The sequence below is a fragment of the Taurulus bubalis genome (assembly GCF_910589615.1).
Source record: "Taurulus bubalis genome assembly, chromosome: 8".
NCBI lineage: Eukaryota > Metazoa > Chordata > Actinopteri > Perciformes > Cottidae > Taurulus > Taurulus bubalis.
The window spans coordinates 15664777-15687442 of NC_136596.1; the positions used below are offsets into that span (position 1 = coordinate 15664777).

Below are 22666 nucleotides of genomic sequence, written 5' to 3' on the forward strand. Positions count from 1 at the left end.
CAACACATAAAGTACATTGCCTTGCGTACGCTCAGGCCAAAGATTACAGTTTAGTTTTGTGATACTGTTGTCATGTTGATTTATTGTTTTTTCAAGGTTTTCCGCCGTCGTTTAGAACCACAGGAGGATCAGAACATGTGATCCGTTTTATACACTTTCTCTAAATATGAGCCTACAGACATATCATATCGCTTAATACATTCAGTACATACATACACAATCAGATAGATATACAGAGACAGAATTGTGTGTATCGTGTTGTATTTTCATTGCATGGACAGCTGTATCCTTTTTGCTTCTGCATACCTCATTCCACTGATGTTACAATCGTACGCCGTACAACACGCAAACGTCTCCATCGGTTTACAGTGTCACTTTATATTTGACATTATGTGGAAACAAGTTAATATGCTGTACAGAAACAAATCTTGAATTTTTTTTTTTTTGCTCAATTTTTCTGCACAGTCTCCCATGGAGTGGAGAGGAACACATGCACTCAGCTTGAATTACAAGTTGCACAATTAAAACTGCCATGCTCTTTCTTCTCCAAATGAACTTGTTTTACCTCTGATCATTAGGGCACATTATTGTACTGATATTGTAACACAGCGCTTGTTTTCTGCTTCTGAATCTAAAGTGTTCTTGCTCTCCCTATGCCTTTTTTTCATTCAAGAGATATTGCTGAATTGCCATTGTTGTCACATGTAAAGGTTTTTATATTTGGCCCCTTTTTCACTTAACATGCTCTTAAAAAAGCCTCACAAATCTAAAGGGCCTTTCTCTTGTTTGTGCCCAACCGTAATCTAGCAATCAGGGTATAAACGACCATGTGAAGGTTTTATCTCATCTAAATTTCATTTTAATCAGTCCAGTTCATCCATGTCAGAGGAAGAGAGGAAGACGCCAGAGGATCCCGCAGACACCACACAAAGAAGTGGCCTTCTCCCAACAGCACAACAAATTGAAAGAGAGGAAGAATTCATTCTCTTCTGCTTGTTTTAAGAATGTGGTATTTTCCTTTTGTGAGGTAGTGAAAGCTGGGCCATGCAGTCATTTTAATCGTCCTTGCAGATCTCAAGCAAGCAGCTGTTTTTTTTTATGTTCTCTGCATACTTGATGTGAAAAAAAAGAGAATCTGACTCAGACTGAAGTGCCTCCTTTTAGCATGATCTCCCAGACAATGCCCACACAGACATCAGGACTTTCTTTATTCTCTGACTGTCATGCTCTGTTTGTTTTGCTGGGGAACGCGTCAACACAAATACACACAGACTCACACAGTTCTGGAAGGATGGAGAGGAGAGGATCGATGAGAGAATTCTCCTTCTTAATGTGATGCTGAGTGCATGTGAAAGCCAAACCCACTGTGTCCTTCAAGTCCCAATAAATTCTGTGCTATAGTTTGAGTACTCCATCGTTTAATTGTCTTTATTTGTCTCTTTTGCCCATGTGGCTACAGAACATTTCCTTATTCATATTAAAATACTCGTAAAGGATTAGAGATACTATTTTCCTATTCACCCTTTTCTTAGAGTTCTTCATTTATGAAACAGTAGACAGCAAAGCACAATACTCCAGTATTGTGTGCTAAACAGCTTTGCAATATTATTATTTGCAATACTAATAACATAATTATGAACCAGGAATACAATATATCTCCACACACTTGGTGAATGTGCAGGTACATTATAAGGTGAGTGTTTCACTTGTGATACCTGCTGAGAGTCCATACCTCACTTTATCTGAAGGATAGTTTATTGTTACGTTTCTAGTAAATTACTACTAAATTTAACCAAAACCTGATATGAGGGTTATGCAGTTTGAGTTTGACAAATCAAGAGGATTATTTGTTTTATTTCCAAATTCAGCAAAAAAAATACTATCTGGCTATGACTAATACAGCATTGAAAAACAGGGACTATCTTGTTTTAAGACAGACCTTTCCACTGAATACCTATTGTCTCTCGATACATTTATTAACTGAACTTTATCTATCCTGCAAGAAGATCTTATTTGCATTACTTCATTCCCCATGGATGTAAAAAATATATAAAACTGTTCCAATGTCATTATCGAATCTACCGAGCCTCTTCGGGTGTTGAGACTTTAACACAAATCATCATTTATTAACGTTTTTTTTGTTTGCACATTTACACAAAAGCTAAAGTGCTTCCAGAAAGGCACTTACTTCTCAAAGACACTCTAAAAAAACTTTTTAACCCTCTCCAGGTTCTTAAACCCTGACCAGCGTGAGAGCCACATTAGAGAAATGCAGTTTGCCCCATGCAGGACTGAGGCTCATGAAAGCATAATGCTGCTATTGTCAAATAGGGAGCCATTAGAAACAAGCATATGACCCACTTTAGCTCCTATTTCTTTGTCTCAGAAAAAAAGAGCTTTACTGGACAAGAGACATGGGCGCGTGGTCTGTCCACGGTGGCTGAGTAATGAGTCAGATAGTACGAGGCCTGTGTGTTCCCATATTAAACGAGAGAACTCACCCTGCAGAAGGCCAGAGCGACTGATGGATAATTGTGCCATCTAGCCAGAGGGACATGAGGTTGCAGGTTAAGGTGACTTCAGTCTTTCTTTGGGATTTATTCATATGTTCCTGTTTTCTCTGTTGACTAATCAGATGGCCTGCTACTCTCTTGACAGGTTTTCATTCCTGTGGTCATGTGCACTGTGGACTGTGGATGCATGTTTGACTTGCAGTCCTCTAAGGCAATATTGATGTTAGATCGTTTGGATTGTGCTTAGACAGAGTTTGCAAGGTTGTCAAAATATATGAGGAGCAAAACATGTTATTAACAGATCATGGTTGCGCTATTGGACGATTAGGCAAGCCTTTTGGGAAAAACATCAAAAAAGTGATTTAATATCACTAACAGAGGCCGAAAGCAGAATAATGAGGCTGATGTTTGGATGTCGGTATTATGAAATGTGATGTGTTTGGCAAGTTTAACCGCCATGGAAAAACTGACAGGGCTGCTTTTGGACGATATTAAACCCTCACCGAGTAGTTTTGTTTAACCTTCACTTTTAAGGGTAGGTTGACTGAGCATATTGTAGCCTATACATGATCTGTTACCTACGAAAACAGAGCTGTTATCCAAATATGTGACATAATTTTTTTAAATCTATAACAGAGTGTTTAAGGAGAGCCTGAGTGTGTATACTTAAATAGGTATAGATAGTGGACTCACACCAGCATATGCAATCTTTTATATATTATTTGTACTATGCAGGAACAAATATACATATATTCCTGACAAAGACATGTACAGTATGTTAGTTCCATAGTGGTGTTAGACTTTATATGAACAAACTGTAGTAATATAAATCCAAATACACTAACACTGTCAACACCATGTTACTGATATGTATACTGTACAGTATCCTGCAGCGGACTTCTTAACCATGTCATTAGATTATAAGAAATTATCATAAAAAATCTGGAAATATGAAGGGGATAAAACACGTTTGTTTTTAGCCGTGAAAGAGAACCTAAAGTCTCTATGACCACATACAGAACATTAGGATAATATCTTGTTATTCCCATCAAATTACACCAGAGATATGCTTCTAGATCATGCTAAGATATCCAATATAACAAGGACGAAACAAGCCAAACTGAATGGATTGTTTTTGTCCTTAAATTCCAATGAATTTAGGCTGTAATATACCATTAAGGGATGGATGAGTCACTCAGGGTCTCTCCCACTGACCTCTCTCATGGGAATGTTTGTGAATGTGTGTGTGTGTGTGTGTGTGTGTGTGTGTGTGTGTGTGTGTGTGTGTGTGTGTGTGTGTGTGCGTGTGTGTGTGTGTAAGGGGGGGGGGGAATAGGTGGGTATGTGTGAGCAATGCAGTGGGCCCGGGCACCGGACGTTATCTGACACAGTGTTTGTGAGAGTCTGAGACATGCTCGTCGTGTCCGCTACGCAACCTTGGCGACATGGCCGTTGGAACAGTGAGGTGTGTGTGTGTGTGTGTGCATGTGTGTGTGTGTGTGTGTGTGTTTATCTACGTGGTGATAGCCCAGCGGCCTTGTGGGTGCTGCTCTTATATATACAGACACTTTCAAACCTCCACAGTTAGAAATCCAAGTTAGCACTCTCAGCCGTCGGTTCACTTCTTTTAAGAAGTTTTACAGCTCAGCCAAATATTGAACCTTTGTGATCTACTTGCTTTTACACTTTTCTAGTTCTCTTAAAGCTGCAACAAACTCCTACAACAGAAAATGCTCCCTGCAACCTTCAAACTGTGTGCTGGCATCTCCTATCGGCATACAAGGAACATGACAGGTGAGTGAGACGGTCCTGTTTAGACTGACAATGAGCAATCTTGCCTTGGCTTGATTTTCTTTTTACTTCATGCTCAAAACCACACATTGTCTGGAGTTCTGTATCGAGTGAGGATCAGTGGGGCTGAATGAAAAATGAAGGAAGAATAAAGCTAAAACTTATATTGTTATCTTATTTTCTTATGATTGTCTTCTTTTCATATATTGCATGTGCAATCAATGGATTTAGAATTGTAGTAACTGTGTGTTTTTTTACATTTGCCTTCCAGGTTTAAGGAAGAATGCCATTGTGGCCATTCACCATGAGCTGAACAGACTGGCAGGTCCAGGCCCCAGTAACTGGATCAGCCAGGTCCGCCGCCGAAGCTCCCTTCTCAGTGAGTTGTTACATGACGAGACAGATAGAAATAATGCTGCCACTGAGTATCAGACTGAAAAATACAGAAACATACTATTACAGGTGTACTGACACATTTTACTTCCAAGGTTCTCGTATTGAAGAAGAGGAGGGGTACAACGAGGAGGAGATGTCTTACTTGAAGCAAGGTGAGGATGCTCTGCAGAAGGCCATCAGCATCCTCAGCGAACAAGACGGCTGGACTATTGAAACTATCGCCGTGAGTACTGAGACAAGAAACACGGAATAGAAGAAGTATTTATAAATTCAAACGTTACAGCTGTTGACACCTTGTGATTAAATGTGTGGGTCTTTAGAGTGGCCGTTCTGGTGATGAGAATGGATAGTGTGACATTATTCACTGTATATGTTTTCTAATGGGAAAGCCCTTCCAATACTTCTTTACACCCTTCCTCAGGCCAACGGAGACAAAGTTCTGAGTAAGGTGTTGCCTGACATTGGGAAGGTGTTCAAGCTGGAGGTGATGTTGGATCAACACTCTGACAATCTTTACAAGGAGCTGGTAGGAAATATGGAGCAAATGGGGGAGTGGAACCCTAACGTCAAACAGGTTAAGGTGAGCACTCGGCACCAGTAGGGTTGGAATATGAACAAGGATCCCTGTAAATTCTGCACCCTAAAATGAAGTTTCACAACAAGACATATAGCATATCAATCCAAGAACCTTGATATATTTTCACAATGGTATCCCACAGATCCTTCAAAAGATAGGCCAGGACACAATGGTTACCCATGAGGTTTCTGCAGGGACACCCGGCAATGTGGTAGGACCGAGGGACTTTGTCAGCGTCCGCTGTGCCAAGCGCCGGGGCTCCACCTGCTTCCTGGCGGGAATGTCAACTCAGCACACGAAAATGCCGGAACAGAGGGGTGTGGTGAGGTGAGCTCTCACCCGAGGGGGAAATAATTGACTTGTTGTGAACGTGCAAGCACTTGTCTCAAAGTAAATAGACTATTTATGGGAAATGGATGGATAAAAATATCTCATGCAGGATAAACTGATGTTGTACATTGATCTTTTCATTTTTCAGGGCAGAGAATGGCCCTACCTGTATAGTCATGAAGCCGTGTGCTGAAGACCCAAATAAGACAAAGTTCACCTGGTTACTTAGTATAGATCTAAAGGTATTTGACTTTTATTTCCTACATAAATGTATTCAGGAACTAAAAGTAAAACTGTGAGTATCCAAACGTCATGTAACACAATCTAACATTGTCTTTGTCTTTGTCCTCTGCAGGGCTGGATCCCAAAGACGATCATAAACAAAGTGCTCTCTCAGACGCAGGTGGACTTTGCCAACCACCTCAGGCAAAGGATGGCTAATAATGTTTCTATGGAGATGGCTCATGCCTGCTGACACAAGATGCCTCTTGAGCTTTGGCACAGTGCGCTTAACAGTGGCAGAGGAGCAAACTGTGCTCATTAAAAAAATCATCAGCTTATAACTGCTGAAACAATAATCCAGAGTGTATTAACGAGATCAGATGAAGATGATGCTTGTCTGAGATCTTAGACAAATGTGAGCATGAATGTTGGGTTCAATTGGCAAATGTGTGTTTTTCTTGCCCCTCTTAATACAAAATATGTCATGAGACACATTCATATCCCTCTACTCTACCTGCGCAGACACATTGAGTCAGTGTGAGCAGTAAAACGTGTACCAAACTGCACATGGTTTCCTTCTGATAACACACCAGTTATTGTTCCTCCCTCTGCTGTGAAATTGCACTTTTATTTCAGTGTTTTATTTATTGATGCTGCTCAGATGCATTACAATGACTGCCAAGTTAATAAACGATTGCAATGTCATTGGTATTTATGTTTTTATGCTTTTATTATGCTACTGGAAAAGTGATTTGAAGAATGATTACTCTGCCCTTTCCTGAATAAAAGCTCATAAAACATTTCAATGGTCGTGCTTAAGAATAAAAACATAGTCCACACGCATACCTGGTCACACAGACTTTGAATAGCAGAGTTCTACCACCATAAGAAGAAGAAAAAGCTCAACTGAAAGCCTAGAACTCATCTTGGAATGTACACAGCAATTGCACAATCATTCCATTTTGACAGGGAGGAGATGGATGGCTTTGAAGGATATTTTTTTAAACCATGAAAATATAGTTAAAAAAAAAAGTCTCCCTGTCCCTTGATGGGACAGTCTGCCAGAACGAGCAGGTGTTTGGCCATTTAGATGTGTGAGGAGCCCAGCACAGTGAGGTCCAGCGTGAGCCAGCAGCACATTCCACAAGATTAAGTAATTCATCCCAAACAGGAAATCTGTTCTCCATTTTTACCAGTTGTGTAACTTTTTTTGTGTGTCGATCCAAGATGTATACTCACTTTCCTGGAAGTAGTGCAGACTGCAGGGGCCAGGACTAAGTTTAAGAGTAGAGGTCTCACTTTCTGTCGCATGATTAGGTTGGCTGCAATATATTTGACATCACCGCTGCAGAATTATTCAATTATGAGATACTACTAGACTAGACTGAAGCCTGCAATAAGTTGCTGAGGTGAAATAGAGGGTGAGCTTGTGGTAGTCCATTTCATAATCATTTTGAGAATTTAGGCCTTTGACAAATGCATTGTCCATGAATTCATTCTTCTCTAAATAAAAGAAACTTCTGCAGCATAGTTCCAAGGCCTGCCTTGTGAAATGCAAAACAAACAACGTTTCCTTGAAAGAATGTCCCAGAGGGTAATAGTTGACATCTGCTTGAAACCCTTAAAAATGTTAACATAAGCAGATGTGAGCAGAGTTGTTGCCACTTGGAGATCTTGTTCTATTGTTTGTGTAACGCGAGGAGCAGAGAAATATTGAGGTAGGAGAGGAAAAATGATCCAGTGCAGTGGAATAAGCACAGGAATCCAAAACAAGCGATCTGGCAGTCATATTGAATCCCTGTTTCTGATGATCGTCCTCATAACTATCTACATTTATTGTTTCATCCAGCCTTTAAAAAGCCTTTAAAAGCAAAGAGAGTGAGGGGAAATGAAACTCTTCATTTTAAGGAAAGAACAGTCTCTGTGCTGAAGGGAGGCATAGTTAGAAAACGAGGTCACAGGCGTCCTGTTCTCTGAGCCTATAATATCGGTGAGAGAGCGGGAGCAATGACGTAATGAAGCTACAGTCCGATAGGGAACCACAATTCCCAGGATGCACTGGAAATTGCCGTGGCCACCGGACGGGGGAAGGGAAGCTGAGATTGGAGGGAGAAACAGTCAGAAACTGAGGTACTTTTGAAATGCTTCATATCGCATAAAATAGTCGGACAGGCTACAGCACGCAATGTTTTGTGGCGTTTCTTTAATATACCATGTCAGCAAAACCCGATTAATCCGTTTGGTGCTGTCGGATTTGTGCACCGAGTCCATCCCCGTTACAGTTCAGTGGAGCTACAGCTAGCCCGTTAGTTAGCCTGACAGCTGGCTTTTCTTGTGATAGCGAGATCTCGACTGCTGCATTGCACTCCAGAGTCATGGCATGCACTGTTGAGCTGTTTGCTGCACGTTTTGGGCTGTCTTGCATGCAATCTGTGACGGGGGTGCGTTGTCGGTGTGAGAGGAAGCTGTAGCTGCGTGTGTGTGCCTGCGGGTTGCTAGCTGACATATTGGTAGCTTGTCGGCTGCTACAGATCATATTAGCTCGCGAAGGTGTTCTACATGTCAACGTGCAAGCTGTCCTCTGGCAAAGTTGGACTGACTCGATACATTTTTGTGATTTTTATTTTTATTTTCCCACGACACAGTGCATGTAATCTGCACTACTTTATTTTGACACCTTTAGTTTTACTTACAGGGTTTTTTTTTTTTTTTTTTATCTTTCTGTGTTTCAGACACTAGTAGAGGAAGTATTCAGATCCTCTACTTAAAAAAGTAATAATACCGTGAAAGTCATGCATTACAAAGGACAAAGTGAAAATACCAAAATGTTACAAATAAAAGTACTCGATACAGAACATGTATACCCCTCTGAGTCATATATTATTTAATTATGATTGATGTGCAATTTGCTTTTTAAATCCTATTTTTTTACTATTGTGCTGTTTGGTATTTTAATCCATAATATAACATTAAAATACATGAGCTCTTTATATGTTATGTATGTAAAATTGTACATTTTTGTGAAGTAAATTCAACTAAAGTACATTCACTTCAAAAATGTGTATTTAAGTATGGTAAATGTTTGTGTAGTTCAATCATTCTTTTTGTTCTAGTTTTCAGATGTTGTGTACATATGACAGCCCCTCCTCAGGACTCTGACCATACAGGAACTCTATCCATGAGCCACATCTCACTGGACACCTTCACTTCTTACTTTGGATGTGTGCTGCTGTTTCATGTGAGGCTGAAGACATAACACAGCTTTCTGTCAAGGGAATTAAACTGCAACTGTACTGGTAACCTCTAGGTGTGCACTATATTTGTCTTGAGTGCCAAAGAAATGAAGAGTCTCGGACAGGGAGAGCCCAGCCCAGAAAAGCAATGTCATTATCCAGCGTCTGTGTACGTGTGATGGGGTTGAGGAGTGGACCCACAGGCCAAGCAGATCTGCGGAGAAGAGGAAGGAGGCAAGTTTCCAGGAAACTTGTGCATTGATGGATAGCCATTTCCTTGTGTCAGCTCTTGTAGACCGATACCTGCACATTCCCGTCAGTGTACTTGCTCAAGTTTGGACTTTATATTAGCTAATAAAACCAAGCTGCCATCTCAACCACACAATCATCGCTATAACGCCGAAAAGGAAAATAGTATGATGTGCACAATATGGATTTCTTCTGCAAGTGATAGTTTTGGTAAATCATACTTGTGACTATGGACATTGAGTTCTCTATGTATATGAGGAGAAAAGCATAGATATTTTCAGTCACTACTAATGTGCACTACGGAAACCATGGTGGTCCTTGCATCAGCTCCTCAGCCCATCTCAGTCCATGACTACAGAAGCCTTTAGAGGCCAGGATCAGGAGCACGCTCGCCAGCCAACACATACAACTCATATGCAATGGAAGAAGACATTGATGTCACATCCCACACTGAGGTAATATCATTTCCCCTTTGGTCTGAACATGTGTAACCATTTATTCTCATTCCAGTGTTTTTGTTTCCAGCAACTTACCATCATTAAAACATGAAGCAACACCTGCTGTGTTGGTCAATAGGTGCTGTGTTAACACTGTTGCCATATTGATTTAGTCACCCTCAGGGAAACCTCTTCCTTTCCTCTACCACACTATATAATATACAATTAAGAGCTAATGTGTTTAAGCAGTTCTGCCTCGTGTATAAATTAAAGCCTAAGGTCAAAAGTTGTCCCTCTGCTTCAAGAGTAATCTTTGGTCTGGATTGCTTGGCATGTTGCAATGGCAACAGAGCATTTCCCTTATCCCCAATTTGGTTTTCTAGCCGTAACATTAATTATTGCTCTCTGGTCTCTATCCTTGTGTACTGCTTTTTTTTGTAAACAGTTGGATAAGTATGTCCCCTGTCTGGCTGGTTGCAACATAACAGGGAAGGGACAGTTTTCCTCAAAGGATGTGTACCCTCAAATTCCCGGATCTATCAATTCATGGAGCATCCGAATGAGACGGAATAAGTGAAGTGTTTCCAAGTGTTCAACTTCTGAGATTTAATTTGGCTAGTTATACTAAATCTTTTTCGCAACTTAATTTTAGATTACAGTGATGTAAGAGCTACACAATGTGAAAATAAAGAAGCATACCATTTTTTTTATAAGCAGTGAAGCTGTGCTACCTTTACATTGTATACATGTCTGATGCATCTGCTCTGTGTTGCTGGCCTCCTGGTAGGGCCTGAATGGTTTGTCCCGTGAATGTAAACCATTAGAAGATATCACCAATGGACACTCCAACCATAAGCCTGTGAGCAAAAATAACTTTTCGTTGATCTATTGCAGTTTGTTTTTCTTGGCAAGTCTTTAATTTATTATTGACAATACAAACGTTTGTCTTCACAGGTCATGAATGGACTAATAATTAGTCACAGTGTCAAAGACCAGACAAACGGCAATGCACCACTCGGATCTCTGCCGGTAATTAAAATGAATTCTTAGCATCTCACTGCAACCAACATGTTCCTCCTTGATTGTAAGGTAATCTATTATTTGGTAATTGTCCAGATTTCAGCACTGAAGCAGAATGGTCTTCTGCAGACCCTGGCAGCCGGAGCGGAGCAGCCTCAGCCTGCAGGTAATACACACATACTCTCACACCACCTCCCCTTTGTTTCGCATCCTCTTCCCACCGGAATGTGAGACAGTGTATCCTAGATACCAGGCCGCTGCTGCAGGTAAAACCTCCCTCAGGAGGGCAGGTTGCCTGCTTGGAGGAGGCACAGGGCCTCAGTGGTACACCCTAAGTGATGCAGGTCTGCTGGAGAGGAAGGATTTATGACTGAGCATGAGTTTGATGGGTGTCGGCCATTGCACCTTAGCCCATTGGCTGAGAAGATACTCATCGTGTGTGTGTGTGTGTGTGTGTGTGTGTGTGTGTGTGTGTGTGTGTGTGTGTGTGTGTGTGTGTGTGTGTGTGAGTGTGTGAACGAGTGTGTGAACGAGTGTGTGAGCGAGTGAGTGAGTGAGTGAGTGTGTGTGTGTGTGTGTGTGAGCTTCCAATGAAAACAAGAGGTCCAACTTATCAAAGTGATGGAACACATGCTTCACTGTACTGTATGTGGATAGATAGCAGTGAACGTGTGTGTGTGTGTGTGTGTGTGTGTGAGCGTGTGTGTGAGCGTGAGCGACACAGTTGGGTATTTTAGTTTGCCGTCTTACCTTATTTTTTTGTATTCTCTCCAGAGGAAAATGTGGAGTTGGAAAAGGCCCGAGAAGAGTGGGAGGCTCTGGAGAACGTCCAACCAGGTCAGATTCATCTTGCTGTATCACCTGTTTGTATTAGGATACTGACGGCTTTGTTGATTGTATTATTATTTTTCTTTATGTTGCTATTCCAAAAGATTAACTTTTTACGTAATATCCTCCAGCTATCACTGAGGACTCAAACCCAACTCCACTCATCTCCTTCAATGAAGCCCTGCAGTACTTCCAAACCACAGACCTTGGTGACTTGCTGGTAAGGAACACTACTTACCCCAAATGTTCAAATAGAAGCTGATATTTCAATAATGGCCAGCTCTCAAATAATAGCAGAAGTAGAGGTTTGTTGGAACAAATACAGACTAAATTCAACAAAATGTATCTTTCCACCACATTGTTTTGCTATTTGCAGACTTTGAGTTTGATATCACAGTAAAAGATTCCCAGGGATTGGAAGGGAATTTTGAAATAGATATAAAGTAATGATGACCTATCTCACATAAAGACTTGCGTCACTTGTCAGTAAGGGGGGGAAATAATTTACGGTGTGTGGGTAAGAGAGTGACTTGCATACGTCCAACCAAAAATACAATTATTTTAGTAAAATGAAATTGCAATGCTCTTGTCTCGCCATTATGCTGCAAATATTTACATACGATTCAAGTGGATTACTTACTTGCTTAAGAATTGTACTGCTTGTGTCAACTATAGTTTTAAAGCGGTATTGTATTTCTGCCCTGACCCCCATCTGTAGAAGAACATCCAGCCAACCATACGCAGGACAGGTCTGGCCGCTATTACACATTTCCTCTTTGGACCTCCACGGCTGCACAGGGAACTCCTGGAGGAGAGGGATTTGGTCTTTGCCATCGCACAGTGTGAGTGTGTTTTCAGGGCTTGTTTGTGTAATCATCCAGCCATGTGTAAGATTTATGAGTGTGTCCTATAAACCACAGATTTTCACTCCTGCATATTTGTGTGTTTTTCTTTTTCTTTCTATAGGCCATGTGGACAACAGCCAAGCAGTCCACATGCGTGTCCTCCGGACCATTTATAAGAGGCTGATTGGCAGAAGGCTGGACTGTCCTCGCTTTGGGGCACACTGGGAAAACATTGGTTTTCAAGGTGAGAGATGACCTTTACTATCCATACAGCAGGTCAAGTCTGTTGATGTTCACACTAAAATAATCTTGCGAGTGAGCTCCTCTTTCATTTCACAATGTAGTTGCTTTTAATTGTTAAAGAATGTTACTCTTCATTAGCAACAGTTAACACAATAAATGGTATTTCTACAGTATAAAAAAAATGCTTGCAATTTGTTGCAAAAATTGTTGCATCGTCTCTGTGTTGGTTTGTTTTCTGTGCTGCAGGTACAGATCCAGCCACTGACTTACGTGGCACTGGTTTCCTAGGACTGATGCATACGCTGTACTTTGTGATGGACCCAGAGACTCTACCGTTGGCTAGAGACATCTACAAGTTATCACAACACCCTACACAGGTATCACCGGGTCACAATTAAATTGCCCATGCCAGCAGAGTCAGCTAATGTGTGCATGCATGCATGTGTTTTTATTCTGGAATCAGGTTTCACGAGACACTGAAACCCCTCCCACTCCAGGCGGGCTACTTTGTAGCTGACCCTGACCTTTGTCTTCCCTGCAAAGGGATCTAGAGCAAAAAGGAGAATTTCCCCTCAGGGATCAATAAAGTCAGCTACAAAACAAGCTTGTTTCAGGCCTTGCTCTTGTAGCCGCTATAAGTACTCCGTGTGGACCTACATTTCCTTTCCTATTTTCTCTGGTTTAGAACTTTCCATTCTGTGTGATGTCAATCAACATGACCCGCATCGCTCTGCAAGTACTCAGAGAGGAAGCCATGTCCAAGTAGGTCACTGATCCTCAGTTTTAGTTTTACTGCAGCCTCTTGAGGACGTATGTGGCCTGCGGTCTATTTGTCACACCGTACCTTCACTAACTTTGTCTTTGGTCACGTCAGGGAGTGCAATCGTCGCCAGCAAGTGGTTGGTGTGCTGAATGAGTTCTACGTTGCCACGTATCTGCACCTTTACCAACTGTGGAAGACCCAACAGAAGACCATTGTTGACTCTGGCTTTGTACTAAAAGGTAAAGAAAGTGGTGTACTGTTTCTACGATCACGAGGCACTTTTAAAGAATGCTTGTTTATTTGTATTGAAAAGATCTTTCATTCTGTTGCAGATGCAGTTTATACATGAAAGCGTTGCATGTATTGGAGTTTCTCTTCATTTTTTTTCTTATGTAGTAATGCATCAGGAAAGAGGAACACCACCGATTTTACACATCAAAGTCTGTTTACAGGACACAGGCAGTACCACTGTATCTGTGAAAACTGCTGTATAAAGCCTTTTCTGGCTCCAGAGGGAGCTGCCTGAAATCAGATAACTTATCTCAAGGGAATCCAATCTGTGGGTGGGGAGTTGGAAAGAAGTGACCCTACCAGACCTCTGTAGATGCTACTCTTCTACATAAGACACCATTAGCATAACACACCTCTAGTCACATTGTTTTGACAAATAAGAAAAATGTGTGACATTAAAAACTCCTACATTGTTAAATGAGTGCTAAATTCTTTTAACTGTACATGTTTTTACTCTGATTGTTACTTACTCTTTTCACCAAACAACCACATTTAATCAGGCTGAAAGTTAAATGACAAGATCCATAGCACTCTTATATCTGTCAGTTAAATCGGAAGCTATGTAGCTTGTAATACTGCATAGCTTACAGCTAGCACAAAAAAAGGAAACCGGAAAACTTGGCTTGGTATTTAATGGACAGTTATTCGAGTGGTATTAATCTTCTCATGTAACTCATGTATAGTCAAAAATGAACTCAATCAGACTGCAGAAGTACAGTTAACAACAGATTGTCATCACAACATGAGTCCTACAGTTTCTGTGTCTTTCTAACCCTTCAGAAGTGGAGCTGTTTGCCAAAAAGAACCCCAAGCAGATGCTGCGCCGACTAGAGGTCTTCCTGAAAGAGAGGCGGGCAGGTGGAATCCCCCGTGGGACGTCGCCAGACCCTCAGGCCCAACAGCCCTCTCCCACCCTGGGGGCCAGAGCCGGGACGGGACAGGGAAGCAAGGGAAAGGAGATGCACTTCACAGGAGTGTGTGAACTTCCGCCAGACATGGAGGGAGAGGCCAGACTCATCTAAGCTAGTGTGTGTGTGTGTGTGAGAGCGTGTGTGTGTGTGTGTGTGTGTGTGTGTGTGTGTGTGTGTGTGTGTGTGTGAGCAATCCTGTTTGAGTACATCTATCACGGTATGTGTGAGTGGCTTACACTCTGAGAGCTAAAACCCCACCAGTCCCTGATCTAGGACCTCCTATCTGAACCTAGTCAAACACTTCCACTCCTTCCACTCACGCTGGGGTGCTGCACTTTGATCAGATAAAGCCTGGTGGTCTTTCAGAGTTTGGTTTGATTTTGTTTTATTAATGTTTGATTTATTTTTTTAAACAGAGAACATAGAAAAGTCAAATATAAAGCGCTGATGCAGATCAGAAACAAAAAGTAATTGTTGCACTTTTCTGTGGATTTAGTAGCCAAATTGATAGCTGCCAAATTCTTGGTTTAACTCTACCTTCCTAGAAGTCCAAAACGCAGACACATTTGTCCCATAACATTGGAGAGTGGGGGAGCATGGCATGGAGCGCCTTCTTAACAAGCTCGGCGGTGTCTCTCGCTCTAACATACATCTCTATTACACGAGCAAGCTAACAGCTCTCAATGCATATTGTTGAACACTCCGTTAACTTTATAGTAATATGAGAGAACTAAACCACTTTCTAGCCCTTCAACAAAGCAAACAAGAAGCAGGTTTTCTCTCGGCATGAGTGTAGTGCGGCAGATAGAAAACCCCGGGAGGTGACAGAATTGTTTGAGCAGGGAGAAGAAATTGCCAGTAGATGCTGTTGACACTGTAGACTTTGAATGCAGTTTGCTTTGAAGATGTGATTTGCATTATCTATTAGAGCGTGAATGAAATGTTCGTCATGTGAAAGATGTACAAGAGTGGTCCAGATGTGTGGAGGCATAGCCAGTTGTTGGTGTACTCATGGCGTCTGTTGCCAGGGGTCTGATGGACTTAGTCCAGAGCTCCCACTTAATGAGGGAATATATTTTATATAATTTTAGACCTTTCTGAAGGGACAGCTGTCAAAACTTCAGTTATCATAAAATCAATTCTGAACTTTGATATTAAGCTGAGTGACCATGAGAAGGGTTTTTAACGCTGTTAAAACCAGAATGTAAGGAAATCCCCTGAATTCTCAAGTGTTTGCCGTTAAAGCCACAGAGTCTATGTGCTTGGTTTGGTCCCGGCTAAAGTGGAAGGCCTGGTATGAGCTTTCTCTACATTCCGTTATAAAGCATGTGATTGTAATTTTATTTGACCAGTTGAAAATGTATTCCAGTGTGTGTGAGGTGAGATGAAAATAATGAGCTGATATTGATGAAGGGCGGCTCTTCTAGGAGATGTATGGTACAGTATGCAATCGCAGCTCTCACTCAATGATAATCAAAACGATAGTGCTGTGACGATAGAAATCGTTCCTAACTTCAGGGTTTGTGCGCTTGTGCAAGCGAATGTGTTTGTATGGACGTGTGTGTGTGTTGTATGACTGGAAATTACTACAGATGGGGTGCTTTCCTCTGCACACAATAAGCCAGCTTTACTAAGTACTTGATCCATCAAGCTGCAAAGACGGTACTTTTGTCATTTTAAAAATGGTACATAACATTTCTGAGGACAAGATTTATCCCAAACAAAGAACACATTCTTTGGTTTGCTTTTTAAAAACAAATGTTGGTTCTGGACACGGCTGCAGTCAGCGGCTTTGTGGCCTGGGATGGATGGAGCTCCTCAGCAAAGCTGGTTCCTGCTTTGTGCTAATGTGAAACCGTCTCCCATCGTTGTAGTCTCAATCTGTAGCATGTTCAGGTAGCACTAGTACTGTAGCATCTTATAGCCTCCTCCTCTTCGTAAAGCTTGTTGATGTCATGTCTCAGTTACAGTCCGTAGTGTCAATTGGTGCGCAAACTGTTACTACTATAGCACATTTATTTAGTATTTGCATTAAGCCTCCTTCAGTAGACACACATTTAATTGGCGCAGAGTATGTTTTGGAGAGTTGAGGGTTAGGCTTGACATGTTATTGAGCTCAACCTTGTCTTCTAAGAAGGTAACAGTTAAAACGGTGCCTACATCCAGTGGAGCCATGTGGGGTAGAGCGCTGGTTTATCCTTGTTTCCTTTTTTTTCTTCTTTTTTTTTTCTTTCATTTGATCCACCGTGCCACAGTAGACTTCCTCCATTCATGTAACGCAGTAAACAGAGTTGATGTGACCCCCTAAAACATGCAGGCCTAATGGGTATATACATAAACATACACAAGCATGTACATTTTCCATGTTAACATCTACTCAGATAGTTGTACTTTGTCATCGCCATTCTCAACCATATAACTTCAAAAATGAGCTGATGTAGTTTAGCCAGTTGTTTGCGAGTGTTTTGATCGAACAGGAAAATTTGCACTGTTGTAGATATTTGATAGTATGTGTGACGTATGCAAGAGGAAACGGGCCATCTTCAATAGCCATAATGTTCATTATCGCCCACCTCATGAAACAGGCTTCGTGGAGTCCGATTCCCCTCCTCCCTCTAAGAAAAATTGCACCATGGATATGATCTCACATTTAGTTTTATTAAATTTTAAACTGAGGAGCAGTACAGTGTATGTAAATCAGGAAGTTTGTATATAGAGAATTAATGATTGTAACTGTATGATTGTCTGTAGGGCATTATACTGAAACACATTGCTTACCTCAAGACTTGAGACAAATCTCCTTTCTCTCCTGATATTTGTTTGGCCTATCAGTCAGACTCTCTTTATGTTTCCTTGTACCTATCTCTCATGCTAATTGGACATGTTATATAATGTATATTCAACACCTGAAGCACTACATAATAGCAAACTAACACAAAAGCTGGTCAATGTTACGTGTATTCTATTTAAAGAGACATTTATAGACTATATAGGCCCACACATGCTCTGATAACACATCTGCAGATGATAAAATCCTTTTTAAAACGATCTATAATTGGCTGATGTTTACCATGTTTGAAATAAGATGGTTTTCTTGTGGCTTCAGTGATAGTACAGTATACTTTTGCTGTGTTTAAGTGTTTGATGTCCGGAAAACACTCCGAAACAATCCGATCTTTACAGTCACAAACAAATGGTTCAATATATATATATGATTGTGAAGATATATAGACTTGATAAGCAGTCATAATACGTTGTAAGCTTTGACATTTTTATATATATATATATATATATATATATATATATATATATATATATATATATATTTTTTTTTTTTTTTTTTTTTTTTTTTTTTTTTCAGTATCCAAACAAGACCTAATTTATCTCCTCATATTTTCAGCAGTTGTAATAGATCCTATTCTTATGCGTTGATCATCGTTTGACACCAGAACCAAGAGAAGAAGAAAAAAACGGGTTCTTTGCAGGATGTCGGATGCTCTGAAAGGTGTGGTGTGAAGTTCTGCTTCAAATACAATCACTTCTCTCAATATCCTGCGCTTTATATGAAGGTGTTTTCCTGTTGTCATCGTCATGTCCCTCAGAGCATTTTATGACTTTACCTTGATTGTAGAAGCCCTATTTTATACTGAGAGTTATTTCAGAATACAGTATGTGCTGTTGTACATTAAATGTATTGTATGGAGAAAGCTAAATAAATGCTGTTTAAAAACGAATGTATTTTCTCAATCATTGAGGTGTGTGTGTGTGTGTGTGTGTGTGTGTGTGTGTGTGTGTGTGTGTGTGTGTGTGTGTGTGTGTGTGTGTGTGTGTGTGTGTGTGTGTGTGTGTGTGTGTGTGTGTCCGGTCCAAGCTGAAACAGGCAAATATTTCCATTTTAGCCAGATTAAAAAAAAACTAAGATGATTTATTGTTTAACAAAATTGTTGCAATCTTTCTATCGAGTAATTGACTAATCGACCTCTGTTTTATTTCAATTTATGTAATGTTTTTTCCAGCATTTGTACAATGCACTTTGGTGAAAAAGTCAAATTGCATCTACGTATTTAGTATGTAGTTTTTAGATAATATGGTTGGTACTGGGCCCTCTGCTTTTTCTGTAATTCAGCCACTAGAGTGCACACTTTGATAGATCTGCAACTAAAAGGACTAAAGCTATAAGAGAACATCTTACATTCTACAGGTGATACATTATTCAGTGTTTTATGTATTGTAGTACCACAAAATACCTTCATCATGTACACAATCAATTTTAGTCTGTTCAGTGGCAGAAGCTTAAGTGTGATTTGCACCAAATATGTGTCAGTGCTTAAGCCGTATCAGCTAACTCCTGTGAAATGCAAACCTAATCCTTATTTATTCTCCCTTTTTGGTTGTTTAGTTTCAAGTGAACCTCCTAAAGTTCCTCTGGCGCTTCATCGTTAAAGTGGAGCACCAATATTGGCAGACTGTGTAGTAGACGATCTTGAAAGTCTCACAGGCCAAGGCTCTTCAGTCTGCACGTCTTTTATCAGGGAAACGTTTTTTTTATAAAACATAAGTGAAGCGCTATTAAACTGAAATTCTACTAAATGTGCCTCCCTTGTGATGCTATGATGCAATGCAACTGCAGTACAATGTTGAAATATTTGCAATGATCTGAGAAAAGGGGGTTTTGGTCCTGGGTCAAAAAATGTGGGATGCCTCCAAAGGAATTGGTGCTGTGTGCTTCTACAGCTGCGCTTAATCAGACTTGTGGCTCCAGTCCCACGGTGCCAGATGACTGGGCTGTGGTAGACCTGCTGAATCACAGCACACACGGGGTGGAAAAAAACCTTTCTGCCAACCTTTTAATCACTAATCTGTGTCAAAATCCCAGTTCCATAAGCAGTTTTTCATATCTGCTAATACTTTTCCGTGCTGTCTGCGCTTGTATTAGCATTCTTTACACATGCGTTTCAGTGGAGAGAGAAAAGGACAAACGCAAGACAACTGGAATTGTATCACTCAGGAGCCCATTAAAGGGTAAATAATCTAATACACAGACATCAGTTATGTGTCAGATATCCTGAGGGAGGGTTTAGGTGTCCACATGCTCAGTGAGAGTGAAGGGAAAAGAGCAGGATGGAGTTTTATATATGAGTTTCCATTTGTACCTAGTGAGCCTGCTGGAATACAGAGTTTCTTCCCCCTCTCTCTCTCTCTCTCTCTCTCTCTCTCTCTCTCTCTCTCTCTCTCTCTCTCTCTCTCTCTCTCTCTCGTCTTCCCTCCCCCAACTCTCTTCCTCTCTTTCTCTCCCTCTGATGTCATTGTTTCCTGCCCAGTAGATGCTGACGCTCAGCTCAAGGCTGTGTGCACAGACCTTAAACTTATGCTCTGCATAGGTTGCCTATCAGGGATTTATAGACGCAAATAAAAGGGATGTCAGATCCATTCAAACCAGAGTCAGCAAATTGAGCTGGTTTCTGTTGTCTGCATTGCAATTATGTGTAAGTGCTAAGTGTAAACAGTTGTCCTAGCTACGTTAATTTAAGGCCTCGAACGCTCATCTGCTCTTTGTGATCATGCATGGTGTCTTTTCTAACACAATGCACTCAAGCTTCTTGGAAAAAAAGTCCCACTGACTACTGCCTTAAGCGTAATCACCATTTGAATGACAGGAACGGTCAGGAATTATTGTCTTTTTGTCTTGGATGAGTATGTTTTGTCTTTAAGTTCAGCCAACACGCGACCATTCTTGTGTGCAATGGGGGGAGGTATTCCTTTAAGTATGAGCTGGAAAAAGACCATATGACATATGGAATGAATCTATTCAAAGTACAATGCAAGCAGAAAGGCTCAGTGTTGTACGGGATTACACATTTTTGACATGCTGTACACTAGTACTAGTATACAGTAAGTCAGAGGGAAATACTTTTGATTTCTGATTCTTATTCTTTTTTCTCAACTACATACATCTGTAGCTCATGGGGATGAGTGGTTGTCCTGCAACCACAAGGTAGCAGGTTCGGTGCCCAGTCTCCCCATAGTTTGCATGTCGAATTGTCCCTGAGCAAGACACTGAACCCTAAATTGCTCCCCAGGCCCTTCACTAGGGTCATCCCACTGCTCCTTAAAATACTAAGGATGGGTCAAAATGCAGACAATAAATGTCCCCACTGTGGGACTAATAAGGGATTATTCTTATCAGTTACTTTCATAGACTGTATATAGGAAATACTTTACAAATTCTGATTTAACATACATACAATACTTAAACTAAAAGCATTGTATATACTTGCCAGTATATCAAGTATTTAAATTAGTTTGATCTCAACCAACTACAACAATTTTTACTTTCACTTTTAATTTGTAAAAAGACAAATGTGTTTATTATTTTAAACGTTACATAGTTCCGCTAATAATTGGAGCTCATATTTGCTTTCTAGCTAGTATTTGTTTATTAATATCTACTATAGCTGTCAATTAAACAAAAGTTGTTATAATATTTGTCTATGAAATGTGAAGCAAAATTATTATAATTAAGCAAAGTAAGTTATGTTACAAGGCCCTCAAAATGTTACAATCTTCCCTCAATCACTAGATAAGACATCAGTGATTTCTTATCAGGAAGTCGCTGCTGTGGCTTTTTTCTAATCCATGTTTTATTAGTAAATAATTGAGGTGATTCACATACTGAAGACATTGCCCCTGATGCAGATTTCTGTCTGTATTGTGAAAAAAGCCTTTTTCCAGCCCCCGGTATGTGTCTGTATCCCTGCCAGTTGAAAAGGCCTCTGCTTGACCTCACTGGCGTCTGAATTATCAGACGCCTTTTGTTTTTCTTAGTCATGTCCTCCATAGATTTGTTTTTCTTCAAATCAAATTCTGCACAGCTCAATGTGTGCATGTTTGTGCCTCTGTGTGTGTCTGTCTTGTCTGCAATTGTGCTCACTTAAACCCTTACCCCTTAACCAGAACTAAAAGGACTTCAGTGGGCTGTGCAGTGTTTTGATTAGGCATTTCTGGATAATGAACCAATTTTCGATAGAGTGACGATAGAGTTTTGGGGAATTTGGGTTTAAAAACTTGAGCTGAGCTTGTTGCACTTTGTAGGAATGTCTGCATAAACTGAGTCAAGGAGTAACATGATGCCTTTTTCTTTGAACATATTTTGCCCTCCTTCTTGCTTGAATTGTAGGAATGATTGTTGAGAATTTTGATTTGACAAATTTGGTAATTTCTGACTTTACCTGGATTTACATTTCAGACCCACGATGGAGCTATCGTAATCCTCACTGAGAATAAACTTCTCTGGATCACCAGGGAGGACTAGAAGATTGGCCTTGACTGGTTGTCAAATATACACATCCAGCATTTCAAGGCCCTGACATTCTCTCCAAACAGTGAAGAGGGGAGGGTGGAGGGGAAGCACAAAATATTTAAAGGTTATAATTCTGTTATATGCTCAAACAATTCTCACATCCTGCATGTGTGTGTGCTTCCGTGGCCCGCTTGCCGATCATTACTTTTTCTTCTGAAACGAGAAAGCGAGCTACGCAACACCATGAGGAAAGAATGACAGCCCAACGGAGACAGGAACGAAAGCAAAGATCCATTCACAACCAAAACAAGTCCTGGTACAAGTCCTACTCCTGCCTGTTTTCATTTTCTTAGAATTCTTCCCTCTGATGATTAGTGGTGTTTGGTTTTGTTAAAACACACACACACACACACACACACACACACACACACACACACACACACACACACACACACACATACACACACACACACACAGAATCCCTGTCCTCCCCTTTTTGCCCCTTCCTCCTCCTCCTCCTCCTCCTCCTCCTCCTGTTGTGGAATTCAATGTCCTAGTCGCTCCTCTCTCCTGCTGATCTGCTCTGTGGTAAGTCTGCAGAGCAAAAGCTTTCCGCCGCCGAATTCAACAGGAGTTGTGAACGAAAAAATAACTGGCTTCTTTCACAAACTCAGGAGGTGCAAGCCCTGTAGTCTGAGGCCTCGTCTGCCCTGCCTC

The 22666-nt window shown here is 40.8% G+C and overlaps 2 protein-coding genes across 2 annotated transcripts; both read left to right on the forward strand.

Moving 5' to 3' along the window:
* Positions 1-4243: 4243 nt before the first annotated feature.
* star (steroidogenic acute regulatory protein) lies at positions 4244-6082 on the forward strand (the record flags this gene model as incomplete). Its single annotated transcript, XM_079222672.1, has 7 exons — positions 4244-4307; positions 4576-4683; positions 4793-4923; positions 5122-5280; positions 5420-5604; positions 5756-5849; positions 5963-6082. 7 exons carry the CDS (start codon positions 4244-4246, stop codon positions 6080-6082), a joined length of 861 nt encoding a protein of 286 aa, XP_079078798.1.
* A 3577-nt stretch (positions 6083-9659) lies between these two features.
* elmod3 (ELMO/CED-12 domain containing 3) lies at positions 9660-14829 on the forward strand (the record flags this gene model as incomplete). Its single annotated transcript, XM_079222665.1, is given in 13 exon segments — positions 9660-9716; positions 9719-9766; positions 10536-10607; positions 10703-10777; positions 10865-10934; positions 11543-11605; positions 11728-11816; positions 12315-12438; positions 12563-12685; positions 12931-13061; positions 13370-13446; positions 13559-13686; positions 14519-14829. Coding segments are annotated over 13 exon segments (1299 nt in total). The 3' UTR covers positions 14761-14829.
* Positions 14830-22666: the final 7837 nt, after the last annotated feature.